Here is a 17,133-nt window from a genome sequence, read left to right as displayed (position 1 = left end):
TTTATAAAAGGAAAGATATTACGCTACTATGATAAAAAAGGAATGCTGCATAAACACCCACGATGTCTGGCTGCTTTAAAAGATTTGGAGTGAGCGTGGTTCGCTCAGCTGATCGACCCACATGCTGGAGCTGCGCCGTTGCGCGTCTCAATTCTCTATTAAGCGTCCGATTAAGGGGAATCATGGTTCATTGAGAATTCTCTCTTTATCTTTGGGTATTATTTAGTTTAGTAAAATTACGTCGAGTCACTCGATGCATTGAGTCACCATTTATACCAAGTTCCCTTGTTGTAAGCGCAAGTGAATGGTAGCGCGTATCTTTCTGCAGTAAACGATCAATAAACAGCTCCCGGGGATTTTCAGTCTGTTGAGCAGCCACGAACGTACTCTCACGTGAGATCAGGGATAGCTGTCAAAGCGACCACGTGTTCTTACGAATATCCGGTACGTGTTCTCGTGTTTATGTGTTCGTGTGAAACCGCATGACTAATCTTATTGATGATCGACCACCAGATATATACAACGGCCGACGAGTCTAGTGAAGTTCTAGCTCCTCCACCAAGACTCTTGGTTCTTCCTAGACCCACGACATTAGATTATAAAAATCGCGCGAAATTAAAAGCATCTGGCTCGTGCGCGTGTGTATGTGTCTGTGTCTGTTGTGTGTATGTAGGCATTCGAAAATCTTATCATAATAATGTCAAGTGATACGTATCGAATTTGATCTGCCAGTAACGTAGTTAGTCGTTGCTCTACTAACGTTGTCGAAAATATTCGATTGGCGACGACAGTGAACTCGCCCACTAATTTCGATTATCTGACAAATTCGTCTGTGGACGAACAGATTTAAAATGAATTGTTTAGGGACACTTGTTGCTGTACTGAGGAAAGATAAACAGCTTGAACTTCATCCATCTTGGCTTACCAGCCGCAGCCGGCATTGCTTCGACCCTTCTGAAACGTAATCTATCCCGTTCCCGTATGGAATATGTGTGGAACGTTACAAACATATGTGACTACGTTAATCGGATGTAAACGTGTAGGCGTGTTGACACGCAAGCAAAGTTAACATGTGTCGCTATATGTATATATTTTAAACTGCTATGTTACTCTTACATTACCGATTTATTTTAAATTCGTTCACAACATTTATTCCCAGAGATTTGATCCAGTTAGATATAACGTACCAATCGAGTCCATAAAGCATGATAATTAATCTCTGCTTTTCATTATTTTAAACGACCACTTAACAGCTTTCCGTGCATTATTCCTTAGACCGTATATGTAGATATTAAGTGATTCTAACTGAAATACAATCCTTAAGTTATTCGTATAGAATCGAATATCGGTTTGCGCATCCATCGTAACGCGTTCACTGAAAAGTAATTCGAATGCATTATAAAAGCGAGCTCGCAAACGAATCGACAATTAACTATTGAAGACAAATTGGTGAGTGGTCGCGTTATAGAAAATCAATTTTTCATACATTATTTAACAGACTCGTTCGATTATCACGATACTTGGCTAATTTATTTCAAGTAGTATACGAAGCATTGGAACGGCTGTATCTCTCAATTTCTATTCGTATCTCGCTACGATTTTCTTAATAATTCTCTGGTACTAGTCCATAAGTCACCAGATAATTTTCTCACTATGTTTTTTTCATTACCGTATTATCGTTTAATTCATATTATATCTTCTATATCTACAATAAATCTTGCTTTCAATTTCTGCGCTTCCGATGGATTTATTCGATTACTTATTAAAGTATTTCTACCGAATTTAAAAAATTCGTATTATTCGAGATTATAATTTCTACGACGACGAGTTTCAATCCGATAGGAACGCTATTCTGTATCATGGCACGGAAGCGCAGTCAAATAAGCAATCGCGTCTTGCAAGCGCAGGAAGCGCGGGAATTGGCAACGGTATTTGACCTACTTGGTCGCGCGTATCACACGTATCGCACGAAACTTCGTCAACGAGCCTCGTAAAAATCAACAGTTAAGGTATAGTTCATGTTACTTCATTTCCTGCTCGGGAATTACCACAAATATTTCCTGATTTATATCGCGACTGATTACTGGCCACGCGTAATCTTATCCACTCTGTTATCTTTAATCTGACTCTGCAAAATTGTGATTCCATCTATTAACACACTCGCTCTTCCAGTTAAGAAATAAATTCTTACCGATACGTATATAATTTTTTCTGCACAGGTTGTCAGGACAACATACCTTCTCCGATCCGTCGAAGTAGCTTGTTATGAGGCGAATAGGATCTATAATATGCGAGATATCATACTAGTTATTTCGTTCGCATGGATCTTCGCGATACAACGATGTCTGTGCAGCAAATTGGAACGGGTTGCTCAGCGACCCGACAATGTTCTCAGCGACTATTACGCCTATCGTCACATCTCCATTATCCACTTCAATGTTCCGGATTGCACGGTGGCTGCAGGATTCAAGTAAACTTAGAATAGCGCGGAAAGAATCGAGCCTCGACTATTACTTTGTTCTATATGGAAAATGAATGAACATTGTTTATTTCTTTTAGGTTCATTGCAAAAGAACAAAAGTCTGGTGGAATAGGTAGATGCTCAGCTAGAAATGTTTCCGTGTTTCTGAAGTCTGGTAGCTTACCGTTCGTGCAGCCGGATGGATCGAAGATCGCGGCGAAACTTATGAAAGGAAGACGCCGATATTATTCGCTAAACATGCAAAGCAACGGGGATGAATATATGATAAAAATCGATGCACCCGCGCCAGGCGATTGGTATGCTATTGCGTTTCGATCTTGGAGCGACCCTGATAACGGAAAAATCATGCAACAAGGTTGATCATCCAAAAAAAAAAAAAGATAAAATATAAGGATCAATTGACGTTAGCACGATGATAGCGGTTGAAAATACGTATTGTTATTTCCAGGACTTGGAGCATTGTGCTATACAGTGTTGGACGCGGAATTGCTTTTAGAATCTGCCTCTGTAGTCTTTCCAATGGATCCGAAATACGAGTACGAAGTGCATATGAACGGAAGCTCGGACTCGGCTGTGATGCAGTTGTTAATACCCGATGAATTCGTGGATTCTAGTTTGTCATTAAAGTCGACTTGCGGCGAAGAATGCAGGATCGCGGTCCACGTGACTGCGGAGGATCACATCACGGGAATGATAATGAATACTACAAACGCCACGGTATTCTTCAAACCCTATTCGGACGCGTTTCACTATGTTACCCTCCAGTTGCTCTCCGGAGAGAGCTCTAACGTGTCCTTACAGTTGCTCGACAATTCTCCCGCTTACGATTTGGATCAAGTGAAGTCGGTGGATTTGACGAGGAAGTCCTTTCCTGACTTTTTCTTCTTCGATTACGAGCACTTGCGGGGAAACGGCACAAAACCATCGGCGTTTAATTTAACCTCAGACACGTTGTCCGTCCTCAGCTTCGAAATCGGTCGAGTGTACGACGTCGGTGGAACTCTGACTCTAAGTTTGAAACTAGTTGGCGCGAAAGACAAGGAGAAGAAGAACGTCGTCGTGGTCGCGTGCATTTCATTAGGTAAGCAACTGAAAGTCGAATAATAAGAGAGATATAGTCGTTAAAACAAATCCTGATTTACCAGGTTATTACTCGAATATCACTGCCGGCGGAGGCTGCACTCGAATGGAGAACACGACAGCTGCAGACATTTACGTAAACTATACAGGACCAGCCAACCTTTACGTTCCATTCCCGGAGCCAGGAATCTGGCATATAAGTCTGAGAGCATTTTGCGTAGAAGAAAATTGCCATTGTATAGCAACTTGTCTGAACGGGACCGCCTGCGAGGACTGTGACTGCATGATCCCTTGTAACACCACATTAGAGAGTCGTATCTCTTCGTTATCTTGCATCGAAGATAGCTGCAACTCTCACGGGAAATGCATGAATTACATGAGCGGCGGTTTCGTGTTCGCCGCGTGTTATTGTTTCGGCGGTTACAGAGGCTTCGATTGTGTGGATGACACTTATGTTCTCGACAATAACGACGTAATAATCCACGTACTATTGCTAACGTTCAGCAACCTTCCATTTATTGGTTCCGTTTACGTGGCCGTGCGTAGAGAGTATTTTGCGGAGGCGATGGTTTACGCCGCTGTGATGTTTTTCTCGACGTTCTATCATGCCTGCGAATCTGGAGACGATGTGTACGGCGTATGCATCATGAGACTGGACGTTTTACAGTTCTGTGACTTCTTCAACGCCCTTCTGTCCATTTGGGTGACGTTGATAGCAATGGCTTCGTTTGGTCCAAAGTTCACTGCTTTTTGTCAAATAACCGGTGCTGTTATTCTCGCCATGAGTGCCCAAATGGATCGTACAGCTCTATGGGTGTTTCTCCTGCCAGCTATAACGGGCTCTGCACTGATCGGTTTGTCCTGGGGCATGAGATGCAAAAGAAGGGGTACGGTTTGTTATCCATCGCGTCCCTACAGGTGAGTAGAATGTTTTAAGAAATTTATAAAGGAGATTAGTTTTAAGTGAAATTTGTTTTCATTTACAGAAGCATTTATTTTCCGGCTGGTCTCCTTGTAGTCTCCCTCGGTCTTATTTGTTACGCCTTTCTGCAGACAAGAAAGAATTACTATATTGTGCACAGTATGTGGCACGCGTCTGTCGCTATAGGACTCATACTCCTTCTACCGAAGCGACAGTATATGAAATGATCGTTATATAAAAATGTTCTCTTATATTTACCAAGTGAAAGTTATTGAAAAGTGTTATTGTCTAGAAAAGAAAATCTCGTTGCCAATTTAATGAAAGAATCAGGTACAAAAAGATATTTCTAGCAATCGAAAGTGCTCGTAGACGACGGTACATCGAGCATATTATTGTAATTCCCAAAAACCTTATTCTTATAAAAATCAGATAATGTTCATAAGATAGGTTCAGCTACTGAATGTACGTTGTGAAACAGTACGAAATTCACGACAATGTTAATTGCTTCAATGTTGTCTATCGTTATATTTGCATAATTAAGAAGCTCCAAACATGTTTTTATATCACGATTAAGATACGTTCCAGAATAGGATTATTCAAACGACATTAAGCTTGATTGCTTGTGTTTGTTGAATTTATTAATGTCAACTAAATTACATAGCTTTAACAATGCGTTCAACGAAGATTTATGTATTTTGCTAAGGACCAAAGAACTTCTAGGATATATACATATAATTACATGTGCAGAGTATAACAGAGAATTTCCAACATCTTTTCTGTAAAAGCGAAACTGCACTTTACTAACGTGAATATATCATAGTGCTGTATAATCTGTAATTAAGAACGAATTCCTCGAGAACTATCTTGGGGGCTTAAGTTCCAATTCGAATATCGACGGTTCGATATTTCACGTTAATTTGACAAAGTTCATTTTAATTCTCTTAGGAATCAACACCTCGCACACGACTCATACATTTTAATGGAAAAATTCTATATTTATGTACGCTCTAAAGGATTATCGTATCTACATCGGAGATCGTAGAACCTTTAAAATAGCGTACAACGTTGTACATCGTGTTCGCACTGAAAAATAACAGATCGTCACGCTATGTAATTACATACGGTCCTGTTTGCTTTACACGAGGATTGTGTAAAGAATAAGTGTCTACGTCGAAGGAAAGTCGTCGCGTTACGCGCCAAATTGCGCGAACTAGCGACTTCGTCATATTACGCGGGAACAATTTCACTTTTCTCGGTTCGCATGCGTGTAAGACCAAATAAACGTAAAAGGAAATTGTTGCAATTTGTTCCTTTTTTATTTGTTAAAAGATACTTGCGACTAATTTCATTTACGAATAATATTTCAATTGCATCACGAGGAACTGATCGTATTTATGATAAATGACTACTCGATTACGTAAATGAAACCGTATAATATGATATACGGTTTATCATATGGCGCTAATGTATTCTTCGTTACTATCCTGTTCAACTTTACCTAAAGACGACTACATTTCCATTACGCTTCAATGTCCGAGAATCGTAGTAGGATATTTTACCGCGTAATCAGAAATTTTCACTCTTAGCGATTACAACGTGCCATTTCCTGTGGGCGTCGTGGTTCCTGTATTAACTGCGGCGACAGTGGTAATTACGTTCGATAATAAAGACAGTATCGTTTCCATGGAAAATCCGCAATGTGAATAAGTCCGCGAACAATTTCGACCGGCTCTCCCTGCTTCCACCGCTTCTTGTATCGCGGTTCCTTCCATGGCCGTTCGGAAAATCTGATTCGTCGTGATCGTATCGATCACGCGATCGAACGACGAGGCCTTCTCATCGTCGCTTAGCTTATTGGCCTCTTTCACCGACGAGGAGGCCTGTTGCGAATAAGTACAGACGGCTCGTTGCATGCAGGATGTCGTGTCGATACCGTGACGAGCCAGAACGTCGTCCATTCTTGTCATGATTTGAGCGAAGCCACTCTCCTCGCCTACGATAGAGACGATTATTTTGTATTAAAGCGAAATTCATGGTTTTTCTTATCTTCCTTTCTTTTAAATAAAGCTTTAAGTAATTTACTTCTTGCATAATGGCCGTAAGTGCCAGAAAGAATGTAGAGTAGTTTAGGTATGATGAGGATGGAACCTATCCCTATGATAGCGCCCAAGAACAATCCTCCCAAGTCTATCTTCGCCGGAGCATACGTTGATACTCCGTAACCCTGTGTCGATGTCTATGTTACTTAAATATCGACGATAAAGATCAGATTCAACGAAGATTGCTTACGCTTCCTGTGCTACCAAGGTTCGTGAAACCAAATCGAGGTTCTTGGCTGCGGTCCGTAATATCCACGTCGTTGTCCACGTCACTCCGCTTTGTTGATGTCTCACTGCGTAGCCTTGGCTCGGAAGGCATAGCTATCTGATCTTGGGACTTTGCGTTCTTTTCCAGATAAATCATGGAACTCGGTATGAACCTGTTTACGATTTGTTTCGCTCAGTCGTGAGAATTATTACTCGAAGAAGAATGATGAGATAAAAAGCTCGAAGCGAGCTTGGAAAAGCCGTTTGAGTAAGAAACGTCTTCGTATAACCACTACAGAACTCAGCAAGAATCTTACCCTCCATCGTCAAACTTGGGGTTGCCTCCGACGATCGCCGCCAAAGATAACAAGAGCAGGACAGGATTCCGGAAATTAAACGACATCTGCGACAAAAAGATTTCAAACAAGATATTATTCACAGTGAACATTTTCTTTCGCGAATTTGCTACCTCTACGAAGCATACCTCCATGGAACGTGAAAAATAAATTAGTCCTCGTGGCTGTGTTGTATCGTTTGGCTCTGAAGAAACTGGGCGACACGAACATTGTCCCTGGCATATATAGTCATGCACCTACTCCGAATCGTCACGACATGACAAACCATGGACATAATTGGAGCCGGTGGTTTCGCTTTCATTGTTAGATTTCCATGGGACGCTATCACGGTCCGTGACCCGCTCGTCTCTTCTGAAGAAGCAGCGATACGCTAAACTGTCGCTACGAATCACTCACGACGGCATTGTTGTCGAGCCTGAAATAATTTATCTTTCGCAAGATCGATAAGCATCTGTTAACGCGTTCACCCACCTCTTCCTAGGTCCATGACGATTTCTTTAGAAACAATCGACTACGCGATGTTACATTGCGGAAAATAAAACGTTGTTTATCGTAATCGTTGTTGTAATAAAACCATGTTGGTACATAGATTTTATTTCAGTCAATCAAAGTCCGTGACAACGATCGACGATGGCGATAATCCTGCAGCAATTTCGTAAATGAAATGGGAAAGGGCATTTCGTGATATTTTGTTCGTAACAAAAATTGAAACGCCATATGCAGGTTTCGCGACCATGCGTTCGCCGTCTACCTGATTTTAAGACGAGGAATTCGTTCTGCAGGTTGCTCTGGAAAATTCACGAAAGTCGAGACTCGTATGCGTGCACTGCCAAACCTCACATATGAATGCGCACATAAATTAAACAAGTACTGCCAGTGTCTCTCGATCGTTATCCTGCTGTGTTTCATTTTAATTTTAATGAAACAACGCTCGATCGACGAAAATATTTCTGTATGCGTGCGGCACGTTTTATCGTGCAAGGTATGTGGAAGATCCTTAAACTAGACTGACCTTAGCGAAAATAACGAAATACGAGGGAATATGTAATTACGAAACGTGGACTCGCGCGAATTTGCGGAATTAGGCGTGACGATGAGCGGCGTAACAGCTGCGGTGACGTTGTTTCGGTACAGTAATTTAACCAGAATTCTCTCTTAGGTTCGTTAATTCCGCTCGTCGGAATAGAGCTTCCTACCTGTCAAGAGTGGGCTAGCTTCTGTACAAAAACTGCCAGCAGAGATCAGGGATTGCTCACACGTATTCCTGTGTTCGTTCCAATTAGTCGATATACTAGCCACTACAGATCTATCCTAAGTATAACAAAAATTCTCTACCACTGGTAATTTGCTTCAATTAGCTGCAGCAGCACCAGTTTTTACAGCTCAATTTTTTTTTTTTTTTTTTTTTTTTTTTTTAGTAGAACAATAAAAATCATGAGAAATTCGTTTGAATACTACGTTATATTATTATCGCTATGTTGTCTGCTGCACCTTTCTGAATCGAAGGATAACGTTAATGGAAAGGCAAAAACTTCGAGGACACACAGTAAAGTATTTGGAAAGCATCCAAATGGTGGGTTGATCTCGTTCGATTCGGAACAAGAAGAATTTCGTGTAAGTTTCAGAAAATTCGGGTAATTGTTAACTTTCACTCGATTCAGATAAAAAGTCTTCTTATTTGTAATAATAATAATCGTCACAGATTGATTGGGCTGTGACTATTCCTTTCCTTTCGATACCGTTCGAACATAAAATAGGGGAGAATGGTGAATTTCCATCGTTGTTCAACGTTAACACGAAAAGCCTTGGAATTGTTGGATTAATGGCCACCCTGTTTAGAGTAGTTTCACCATTATTCTCTAAAGCGCATCCACAGTATAATTATCGTAAGTAAATGATACTATAATTCTCTATATTCATTAATAGTTTTTTCTTCTCTTATCGTATACAACGTTAGGCTCGACGGATAATGGACAATGGTTACATATAGGGAACGCTATTAATGAAATGATGTTCGGCAACGATTACGTGGTTCCGTGCATGCAACGTATCGTTTGTTCGATCGTCTCAGTAGCCGCGAATTCGGAGAATCCAACGAGTACAGATAAAATAATCGATGGATTATCAAGGTAAGATTAGAGAGAGAACACTCAGAAACTTGATATTACGAGGATGTTTTAAATTGATTTATTAACAGTCACAGCTGGTTCAAAGATGTTACAAATGGTACGATCATTCAAGATGCTGTAATTATCGGACGAAAGGGAAATCATAATTGCGCTTACATTTATAAGGATTGTTTAATAACGCCGAAGCTTTTAAAAACCGTGATGGACGAGCTTGGGATAGTGTGATGATGTAACGCATATTCTCTATTACTGTACAAATACAGAAGGGAATATTTATGTACAAAAATGAAGGAACATCGGCTTTTCACACTTCAAACTCACACTTTACCACGCTCAAGGAAATACGTTATTATCCTGCGCGAAATATTTTCGCGTGCACTGCTGCGTGATCCAGTCATAATCACCGTCTCTTTAGACTTTCACTTTTCGTTAACTATTGTATGAAATGCTTAACGACTCTTCTGCGACAAATTAACGTATTTACGTGGTCCGCCGTCTTCGCAATCATATTATTTCAACTAGGACGCGAATACAATACAAAGATAGTTGAACAGATGTCCATTTTATACTATTCCACTTAACGTAGATACACGGGTTTTATTTTTAGTCTGATGTGATTTCTTGTGTAAAACTGTGTGATTATAGCTACGGACCAGCGGTCGTTTCACTTTCATCTCGAAGTTTCCTCCGTAACTAGCGAGTTCGGGGAATAAAACGGCGACAACAATCTCGCCGCATCTACGGAACCCGACGCTTTAGCAAGATCGTGCGGCGATTGTTCCGTTTTATCGAAACATTCCGTCTCCACATTATGATCCAATAAGAATTGAACAGCTTGTGTGTTATTATGTAGCGCTGCGAAATGCAAGGGTGTCCTCCCAGAAAAATCCTTCTGCGAAAGGTCTGCGTTCGCTAATTGATACGACGTTAAACGCTTCACGTTTCCAACGGCTGCAGCGGCACACATTTTCTCTCCTATTATATATGCGCTTCCGTGTAAGTGTGCACCATTATGTATTAGAATATTAATGATCTGAAAAATCGAAATGGAAATGGGACATGAAATGGAATAAATGCGAAATACAAGGTTCGAGTGATATTATACCTCGTGATGGTCGAACTCTATCGCGTCTGTAAGTGGTGTACGGTTAAATCGATCTTTGATGTGAACGTTCGCACCCATTCGTAAAAGACAGTGGACGACTTTTAAATCACCTTCGCAGCAAGCAATATGCAATGCCGTGCGACCATCTGCGTTTTGTTGCGATATATCTGCACCCTAGTTGAAAAGTATAAACTACTTTAAGAAAAGAAATTGAGTGTCGTATGAATGGCTCAATTACATATACTTACGTATCCTTTCAAGATTTCGAGTTTCACGACATCGCGGCTCCTCACGGCAGCGTTCAACATCGCAGGGAAAAGAATCGATCCCAATTCTTGACGTTCCGCCGTTGAAGAAAGTCTCAGAGATCTGGCAACCGCCTCCACAAGATCTATATCCTCGAGATACGGCGGTCGTTGAGCAGTTAATTCTCCGCGGAGATTCGTCTGCATCATTTGACGCTTCGTTTGTAAATCCCATTCTTTCTTCGATAATACGTAAGCGAGTTTAGTCAACGTAGCTTCTGGTGTCATATCAGAACCCGATATTACGCCTGTAAATTTTTAAACTTTTGTATTTAGATCCGCTGCAATTTTTGAATCGCGAATTTTTAACATAATTTTAAGTGTACCAGCATCCTCGAGAAATTTTCCAGGTGCGTATGAATTCTTAACGCAGCCTGTCGCGCATTGTGTAATATTGACGATGATGACTCCGCGTTTTGTAGCTGCGGACAATTCTTTAATTATATCCTCTCGGTTCGTGGGCACGTTCCCTGCTCCATAGGACTGTAGCACCACACCTTCGATCGGGGGCTGTAGAAACGCCCTTACCAAGTGCGTAGTCATACTTGGAAATATCCGTAGCAATCCAACATTTCTGTTCAAGGACGCGTGTACGTGAAACTTTTCCAACGTAAATGGTCGGAATATTGCCCGATAATCCACTACAATGCACATACATATAGGTATATTACAGTGACGCTGATAAAACGGCACATATTAAAGACATTCTTAAACTACAATTGTACACGTTATGTATGTTCTCTTTAACTACATTTTCAATATTGTAACAGTAGTTTGTAAAGAAGTTTAACACGTGCATATCTCAATAAATTAACATATACGAACACGTTATTTTCTATGATAATGCCAATGTAACTACCAGTTTCCAAATATAGATTCCTGATAAGAATCTTCGAACGTCATAGAATTGTAATATCATATGGTACGTATTACGCTATCATTGCATGTATCGATTTGCATTTAGAGTTCCATTTAACGGACAAAAGAATATCTCGTGGAAGAAGATTGCACGAAACGAGCAAAACCACAGTCAATTAAGCGAATTGTATCCTGTAATTGGGTCAACTGCTAACCTTCTATCGTGATGTTGGCCTTAGCCAACGGTGGAAAATTCGGTGAATCGAACGCCTCGAACGAAGTGGCCGATATTTTACAGGTACGATTCCCTCTCATCAAGTTTGTTCCAAAGTATACGCATACTTCCGGTATGTTGTAATTTGCAGCTATTATTAGGGATGACAGAAAGTTATCCAAACCGTCGCTTCTGCTGTCGAAAATTGGGACTTGAGAGCCAGTTAAAATAACTATTTTGCCCAAAGATTCGAGCATAAAAGATAGAGCAGATGCCGTGTAACTTAACGTGTCTGTCCCATGTAGAATTACGAATCCGTCGAAACGTTCGTAAGCTTGCTAGAACAGCAAATATCCAGTTGAGTGTAAAGCTTATTTAATTAGTTAGTTAGTTATTTCTCTTTCGGAACTCTTTGTCTACAGTTTACAATAAAATAAAATTTATTTCTAAAAATATCCGGTATTTAAAGTATTTATTTCCGAAAGAAGAGATATTAATAGCATTTCAAGCACTTTAATGAGCGTAGTTGCGGTATCGGAAAAATCTCTACGCTATGTTCTAACGTTATTTACGTGCTTTCATGTTTCTCTCATTTCTTTGCATACATTCCCGAAAGAGGTCTTATGAATATATGTATATATCTGATTAAACCATACATATAGCATCTCCAACTATGTATACTTGCATAGTAGGGGTTACCTTGATATCATGGGCAATACGAATCCAATCGTCCATTGTCATGTTACTAGAATCACAGAGCGGCGAATATTCCAATACGTTATAAATGACACGTTTGCTGTCTGTCGCAGTCATTCTTTAAAGAAAAACCAAATAAAAATAAATACCTATTAGTTGGTCAGGTATCGTTACGAATTTATCAGGATTATTAACTTCTTCTTTTTTCAATCACTAGATCGATTATGCACTTACGGAAGTACAAGCGGCCCCATCAATCCGAATCGTTTTTCCGCGTATTCTCGGTCGTAAATGTGTGGATAATTTCGCAGTTTTTTCACGAAAGCGTTCGCTTTAGGGACGAGAACTATGGTAAGATAATAAATCGTATTATCTTCATAGTTTTAACGACAACCATTTCAATCATAATTTCACGTGAAAGAGAAAGAGAAACGTATTACCTCCATCTTCATTTCTAATCATTCCAATGGTACCGCCGGTATAAAGAACGAGCACACGACTTTCACGGACACTTTCAATGGCCAAAGAACCAGAACTATTGTTTCTAAGGTGCTCCATCCTCTTTTCTTGTGATTGCCAACGTGATTCTGCAACTACTACATACACAACAATGTGTAGATATATGCATATGACAACGAATTTGCCCCCCCTATAAGGTTATCTCCATCAATTCTTGGAACTCATGGCTCGAGGTTCTATGTTATCAATGATCTCCATCGATGTATTGTAATTCAAGCCGATAACGAATTACCGGAATAGGAAAAGTACAATCTTTTTTAATTTTTTATTATACTGTTAGGAGAATTCCTTAATCGGATTATTGACAATCGTACAATCAAAACGATACCAAACGCAACTATATTTGACCAATAATTTTTAACTAAACTAAAGAAATATGTAAAATGTGATGAGGAGTAATAAACCTGATTCTACAATATCTCATTACCATAAAAGTATAAAAATAGAGGTCGTGAACGAGCTGAAAAAGCGATATAAGAATAGAGAAAGAACATTGCATAGAGACATCTTGTGCCTTTGTATAATAACGCATACGCATTCGTATAGTAAATATGTAAGTATAACACCGATCAGCTAGCGACATCAGTGTGCAGGTTGATTAGACAACACCCTCTATGCAGCGTTCTCTTTTTATTCCCATATTGCATCCACTTACACAGTCACGTATGACCCGAGTACTCTATCTTTATATCTCTATGCTTATTAGACTCTATTTATTCTGTTTTATTCGCACTGCCTACTTCCCAGTCTTACCCTTGATACACTCAGGGTAGAGCAAACAGAAGTCTAGGTCACCTCTTCGGATGTATGGACACGCAATACTTTGTGTGTTTGTAACTGATTCTACCATGAGCGCTCTATGTGTCACGATAGAATGTTACTATGACACTACGAAGTTTCTGTAAGGAGCGATTTGTTATATAATTTTTAGCGATTATACGCAGATCGAGATCTCAATACATGTAACACTTTCCCAACCGATATAAAATATGGAGGTTATTCAAGATATAAAACAGAAACCGCTGAGGATTAGTTCATTCAAAGTACGCATTTTTCACGGTCAAGAGTATAGAGTTCGAAAGATTGCTTGAAACTGGAAAGATGCATTTAATGCATGAACGTGACTATTATACTGTCTACGATCTATCTAGCATAAGTAATTTTTATTTAACCTAACTCAATACGCGTGCTTTAGATAATGCCAGTTACATATTCTTGGATTCACAACATTGCATCATTTTGCATTTGGCAATTTGGTTTATTTTTTTCAGAATTTATTTGTATAAACAATTACCGTTTATGTGTATAAGTATAATCCAATAATGCACCATCTTAAATTTACTTTTGTATTGACATTTGCTAAACATTTAAGCTTCTTAACAATCTTTAAGTTTCGGATTTAGTATTCTAAAAAATGCAATTTTTTAAATGTAGACTTTTAAAATAACAAATAGTTTACAAACAGAATACCTTCGACTCCATTAACTGATCAAAACGTAGCTTAACTATATCATATGTAACCAGAAGTAAAGATCCACAAAGAGTACTCATTAAGTTAGCAGTTAAGCCTCTATAAAAACCAATTGGACCATCTTTTTCTATGATAGTAGTGATCTGACGGAGTATTGAATAGTCGCACTCAGTAAACGAAACTTTAAAATCCTCATTAAAATTGTTTCAGAATTTTTTACTGACCACGTGTCGCACTGACACGAAACTTCTCGAACCACGGCCGCTCCAAAGCATTTTTTGTCTAGACGTTGTGTCGAAGGGATAGGAAACAATTGTCGCGATCCAAGAAGATAATTGAGCAAGGGCCAAGGACATAAAGAATGGTACGTTCATTGTGTCATGATCTGTTGCATAATTGTTCAAATATGTTCGTTTACCAGTTGCATAAAGACCAAAGTAAATGGACCTACAAAATGCATTTAAAATTTTTTATTCACATCACCACACTATGAGGTTATAAATAAATTTTTATTGTCACGATATCTATTTGTATGTTGTCCTTTCATTTATCGTCAAACACTTATTTATTGATAGAATCAAAAGTAATCGTAGGTTGAGTTTTGTAAAATACAGGGCACCTAGTGTATAATGTAAGAAATAAAGAATCAAGTTGGAATATTTAAATGTATAAATTCGTTCAATAGACGGTCAATACTTTTGAGATTGATTAATCAATTGATACAATTATTGTTAAATACTCCAAACCTGTATAAAGATAGCCCGCAAACCGAGACAGACAGTCCTTGATATAATCCTTTTAAACCGTCGTTTTTGTAAATTTTGCATATGCAGTCACTGAATCCGTAAAACTCCCTCTTAACTATCTTGCTGTCGCCAACATCTACGGTTATTCGAGTATTGCAGAAATGAAGGGGGTAGAGAACCGCACAGGATGTTAAACCGACGGCACCGCCGGTCATGAATGGCAAAACGATGTGACTGTAATTCTTCGATTCAATCATCTATGTAACACTATTTGATGTTTACGCGCGCAAAATTATATTTAAAAAAGTATTCTTATTAATAATCTATCGGACAAACTTTTTGGAACATTCCGTAGTATATATTGTAAAAGGAAAAATTAATTGCTTGGGCTGGAAAATATCGACAAATATTGAGAACATTTCCGCGCCAAAGAGACAGGAACCCCTGTTCCTTAGGTATTCTAATAAGTGCATTTAAAACGCCAGAGTATGCGGATCGTTTCGCATGTCCTATTTGATGGCTACTCGCCTGTGTCTGTAAAATCAATTTAACCCTTTCAACCGGAGCAATCATAGTTCTAAATATGATCGCCAAAATCCCGGAGATGATGAAAGAAGATCCAAAATCAACGGCACCACCGAGTAACCGAGTATCTAATACATTGAGTAATTTAACGTCAATAGAATCAGATTGTGTTGCGCATTTGGCTTGGTTCGCCATTAGTACTATTTTAATAAAAATATTTGTTAACCTATCTTCCTTGTAAAATCATATTGTTTAACATAATATCGGCTTGTTCTACTATACATAATAAGTTGTTCAAATATATGTACATATATTGGACAAACTTCATTCAATTAACCTTTAATAGCATATTAATAACAGTTTATATGTATGTAGTATGTATACATCATGTACATATCGACCAATAATAAGATGTGCAAATAATACAGCTGCGATAAGTGACCAATCATTTGCAAAATGATTGTTATTTTGTTATATCACTTATATTGTAAAGTATACCGAGTTATGAATAAATATAACGCAATGTGCTTCTGATAGAAGAAGACGGTTACGTTCAATATGGTTCAAAGTGACATAAAAGAGAGACTCGAAGCGTATAGACGTCGTAAACGAAGGGAAGAAATGATAGAATCTATTAAGAATGTGATAAAAACTGTCCTACCGTGGAATGGAAATAAATCAGCTGAAGATTCTTCGGTGGCAGCACCGTTAAAATCCGATATCAAGGTAAGGTTATGTTACGTGTGACACATGTAAGATACTGTAAATGTTATGACAGTGATTATGACTCTTCATCCAGTTATGGATGCTCTTTTATACGTGAATAATATTGGAGGATATTATAATAAATACGTTTGTTACATAAGAAATAATATTTATTGTAAAATTTATACAATAAATCAGTATGATTAAGGATGAAAAGTTTGCAGGATGACCAGGATGCGGAAAGTACCTGTTCAGATGACAGTGTAGACCAATCACAATGTACAATGCTAAGAATAGTGACATATCTACTGTATTTTCTTTTATGGGGTACCTTGTATATAATTGCGATTCAATGTGAATTTGGAGCAGTATATTTTATTTTGTCCACATTAATATTTATTTGTCTAAATACTCGATCTAGACCAAAAAAGTCGGGTGAACTTAGTGCCTATTCTGTATTTAATCCAAACTGCAAAGCTATCGAAGGAACACTTGATGCTTCTCAGTTTGAGAGAGAAATAAGATATGGCATAGGAAACATACATTAATTTAAAGTTGTAGAACATTTAAATTTATCACAGGTAAAAATAATACATATTTTGTACTCACTTGTATGTGTATAAATGTTTGTGTCTGTGTAATTCATAATGATATGCAAATGAAAAATAGGAACTCTAAAAATTAAGCTAAGTATATGGTAAAAGTGTCAAAAAA

At 38.6% G+C, this 17,133-nt stretch overlaps 5 protein-coding genes and 1 long non-coding RNA gene across 23 annotated transcripts; 4 read left to right on the top strand and 2 right to left on the bottom strand.

Annotated features, from left to right (window-relative positions):
- Window positions 1-92: 92 nt before the first annotated feature.
- On the top strand, window positions 93-5,088 carry LOC126872033 (transmembrane protein 8B). Of its 6 annotated transcripts, none has more exons than XM_050631508.1 (6): window positions 93-444; window positions 2,220-2,470; window positions 2,560-2,837; window positions 2,931-3,563; window positions 3,628-4,480; window positions 4,549-5,088. In XM_050631508.1, the coding sequence occupies exons 2-6, from the start codon at window positions 2,289-2,291 to the stop codon at window positions 4,709-4,711; spliced, it is 2,109 nt and encodes a 702-aa protein (XP_050487465.1). In that variant the 5' UTR covers window positions 93-444; window positions 2,220-2,288; the 3' UTR covers window positions 4,712-5,088. The 6 variants fall into 6 exon arrangements, with proteins under 6 accessions (XP_050487465.1, XP_050487463.1, XP_050487467.1 ...); XM_050631506.1 differs by lacking the exon at window positions 93-444 and adding an exon at window positions 460-642; XM_050631510.1 differs by lacking the exon at window positions 93-444 and adding an exon at window positions 505-961.
- Window positions 5,089-5,096: 8 nt separating this feature from the next.
- On the bottom strand, window positions 5,097-7,418 carry LOC126872059 (uncharacterized). Of its 2 annotated transcripts, XM_050631568.1 has the most exons (5): window positions 7,275-7,418; window positions 7,108-7,193; window positions 6,774-6,963; window positions 6,567-6,708; window positions 5,097-6,477 (listed from the first exon to the last, which is right to left on the bottom strand). In XM_050631568.1, the coding sequence occupies exons 1-5, from the start codon at window positions 7,278-7,280 to the stop codon at window positions 6,074-6,076; spliced, it is 828 nt and encodes a 275-aa protein (XP_050487525.1). In that variant the 5' UTR covers window positions 7,281-7,418; the 3' UTR covers window positions 5,097-6,073. The 2 variants fall into 2 exon arrangements, with proteins under 2 accessions (XP_050487525.1, XP_050487524.1); XM_050631567.1 differs by having other exon boundaries at window positions 7,108-7,280.
- Window positions 7,419-8,332: 914 nt separating this feature from the next.
- LOC126872065 (uncharacterized) lies at window positions 8,333-9,659 on the top strand. 5 transcript variants are annotated; one of them, XM_050631580.1, is made up of 5 exons: window positions 8,333-8,461; window positions 8,565-8,760; window positions 8,849-9,032; window positions 9,104-9,275; window positions 9,344-9,659. In XM_050631580.1, the coding sequence occupies exons 2-5, from the start codon at window positions 8,581-8,583 to the stop codon at window positions 9,498-9,500; spliced, it is 693 nt and encodes a 230-aa protein (XP_050487537.1). In that variant the 5' UTR covers window positions 8,333-8,461; window positions 8,565-8,580; the 3' UTR covers window positions 9,501-9,659. The 5 variants fall into 5 exon arrangements, with proteins under 5 accessions (XP_050487537.1, XP_050487538.1, XP_050487535.1 ...); XM_050631581.1 differs by having other exon boundaries at window positions 8,336-8,461; window positions 8,568-8,760; XM_050631578.1 differs by having other exon boundaries at window positions 8,365-8,486.
- Window positions 9,660-9,903: 244 nt separating this feature from the next.
- Window positions 9,904-16,482, bottom strand: LOC126872038 (L-asparaginase-like). Of its 6 annotated transcripts, none has more exons than XM_050631522.1 (10): window positions 16,376-16,480; window positions 13,726-13,871; window positions 12,894-13,049; window positions 12,688-12,799; window positions 12,457-12,571; window positions 11,759-12,095; window positions 11,012-11,326; window positions 10,629-10,933; window positions 10,381-10,554; window positions 9,904-10,308 (listed from the first exon to the last, which is right to left on the bottom strand). In XM_050631522.1, exons 2-10 carry the CDS (start codon window positions 13,820-13,822, stop codon window positions 9,946-9,948), a joined length of 1,974 nt encoding a protein of 657 aa, XP_050487479.1. In that variant the 5' UTR covers window positions 13,823-13,871; window positions 16,376-16,480; the 3' UTR covers window positions 9,904-9,945. The 6 variants fall into 6 exon arrangements, with proteins under 6 accessions (XP_050487479.1, XP_050487481.1, XP_050487482.1 ...); XM_050631527.1 differs by lacking the exons at window positions 9,904-10,308; window positions 16,376-16,480 and adding exons at window positions 14,668-14,890; window positions 15,190-15,325 and having other exon boundaries at window positions 10,412-10,572; XM_050631524.1 differs by lacking the exon at window positions 13,726-13,871 and having other exon boundaries at window positions 16,376-16,482.
- Window positions 13,878-14,966, top strand: LOC126872078 (uncharacterized). Its single transcript, XR_007691835.1, has 2 exons — window positions 13,878-14,128; window positions 14,654-14,966. It is a non-coding gene; the product is annotated as an uncharacterized LOC126872078 (long non-coding RNA).
- LOC126872071 (SAYSvFN domain-containing protein 1) lies at window positions 15,353-17,027 on the top strand. Of its 3 annotated transcripts, none has more exons than XM_050631598.1 (3): window positions 15,353-16,440; window positions 16,644-16,746; window positions 16,841-17,027. In XM_050631598.1, exons 1-3 carry the CDS (start codon window positions 16,273-16,275, stop codon window positions 16,939-16,941), a joined length of 372 nt encoding a protein of 123 aa, XP_050487555.1. In that variant the 5' UTR covers window positions 15,353-16,272; the 3' UTR covers window positions 16,942-17,027. The 3 variants fall into 3 exon arrangements, with proteins under 3 accessions (XP_050487555.1, XP_050487554.1, XP_050487553.1); XM_050631597.1 differs by having other exon boundaries at window positions 15,360-16,018; window positions 16,090-16,440; window positions 16,644-17,027; XM_050631596.1 differs by having other exon boundaries at window positions 15,360-16,440; window positions 16,644-17,027.
- The last annotated feature ends 106 nt before the right edge of the window (window positions 17,028-17,133 follow it).

Source organism: Bombus huntii, chromosome 12 (assembly GCF_024542735.1).
Source record: "Bombus huntii isolate Logan2020A chromosome 12, iyBomHunt1.1, whole genome shotgun sequence".
NCBI classification, from domain to species: domain Eukaryota; kingdom Metazoa; phylum Arthropoda; class Insecta; order Hymenoptera; family Apidae; genus Bombus; species Bombus huntii.
Note: the sequence above shows the minus strand (reverse complement) of the source record. Positions and strands in the feature narration are given on the sequence as shown.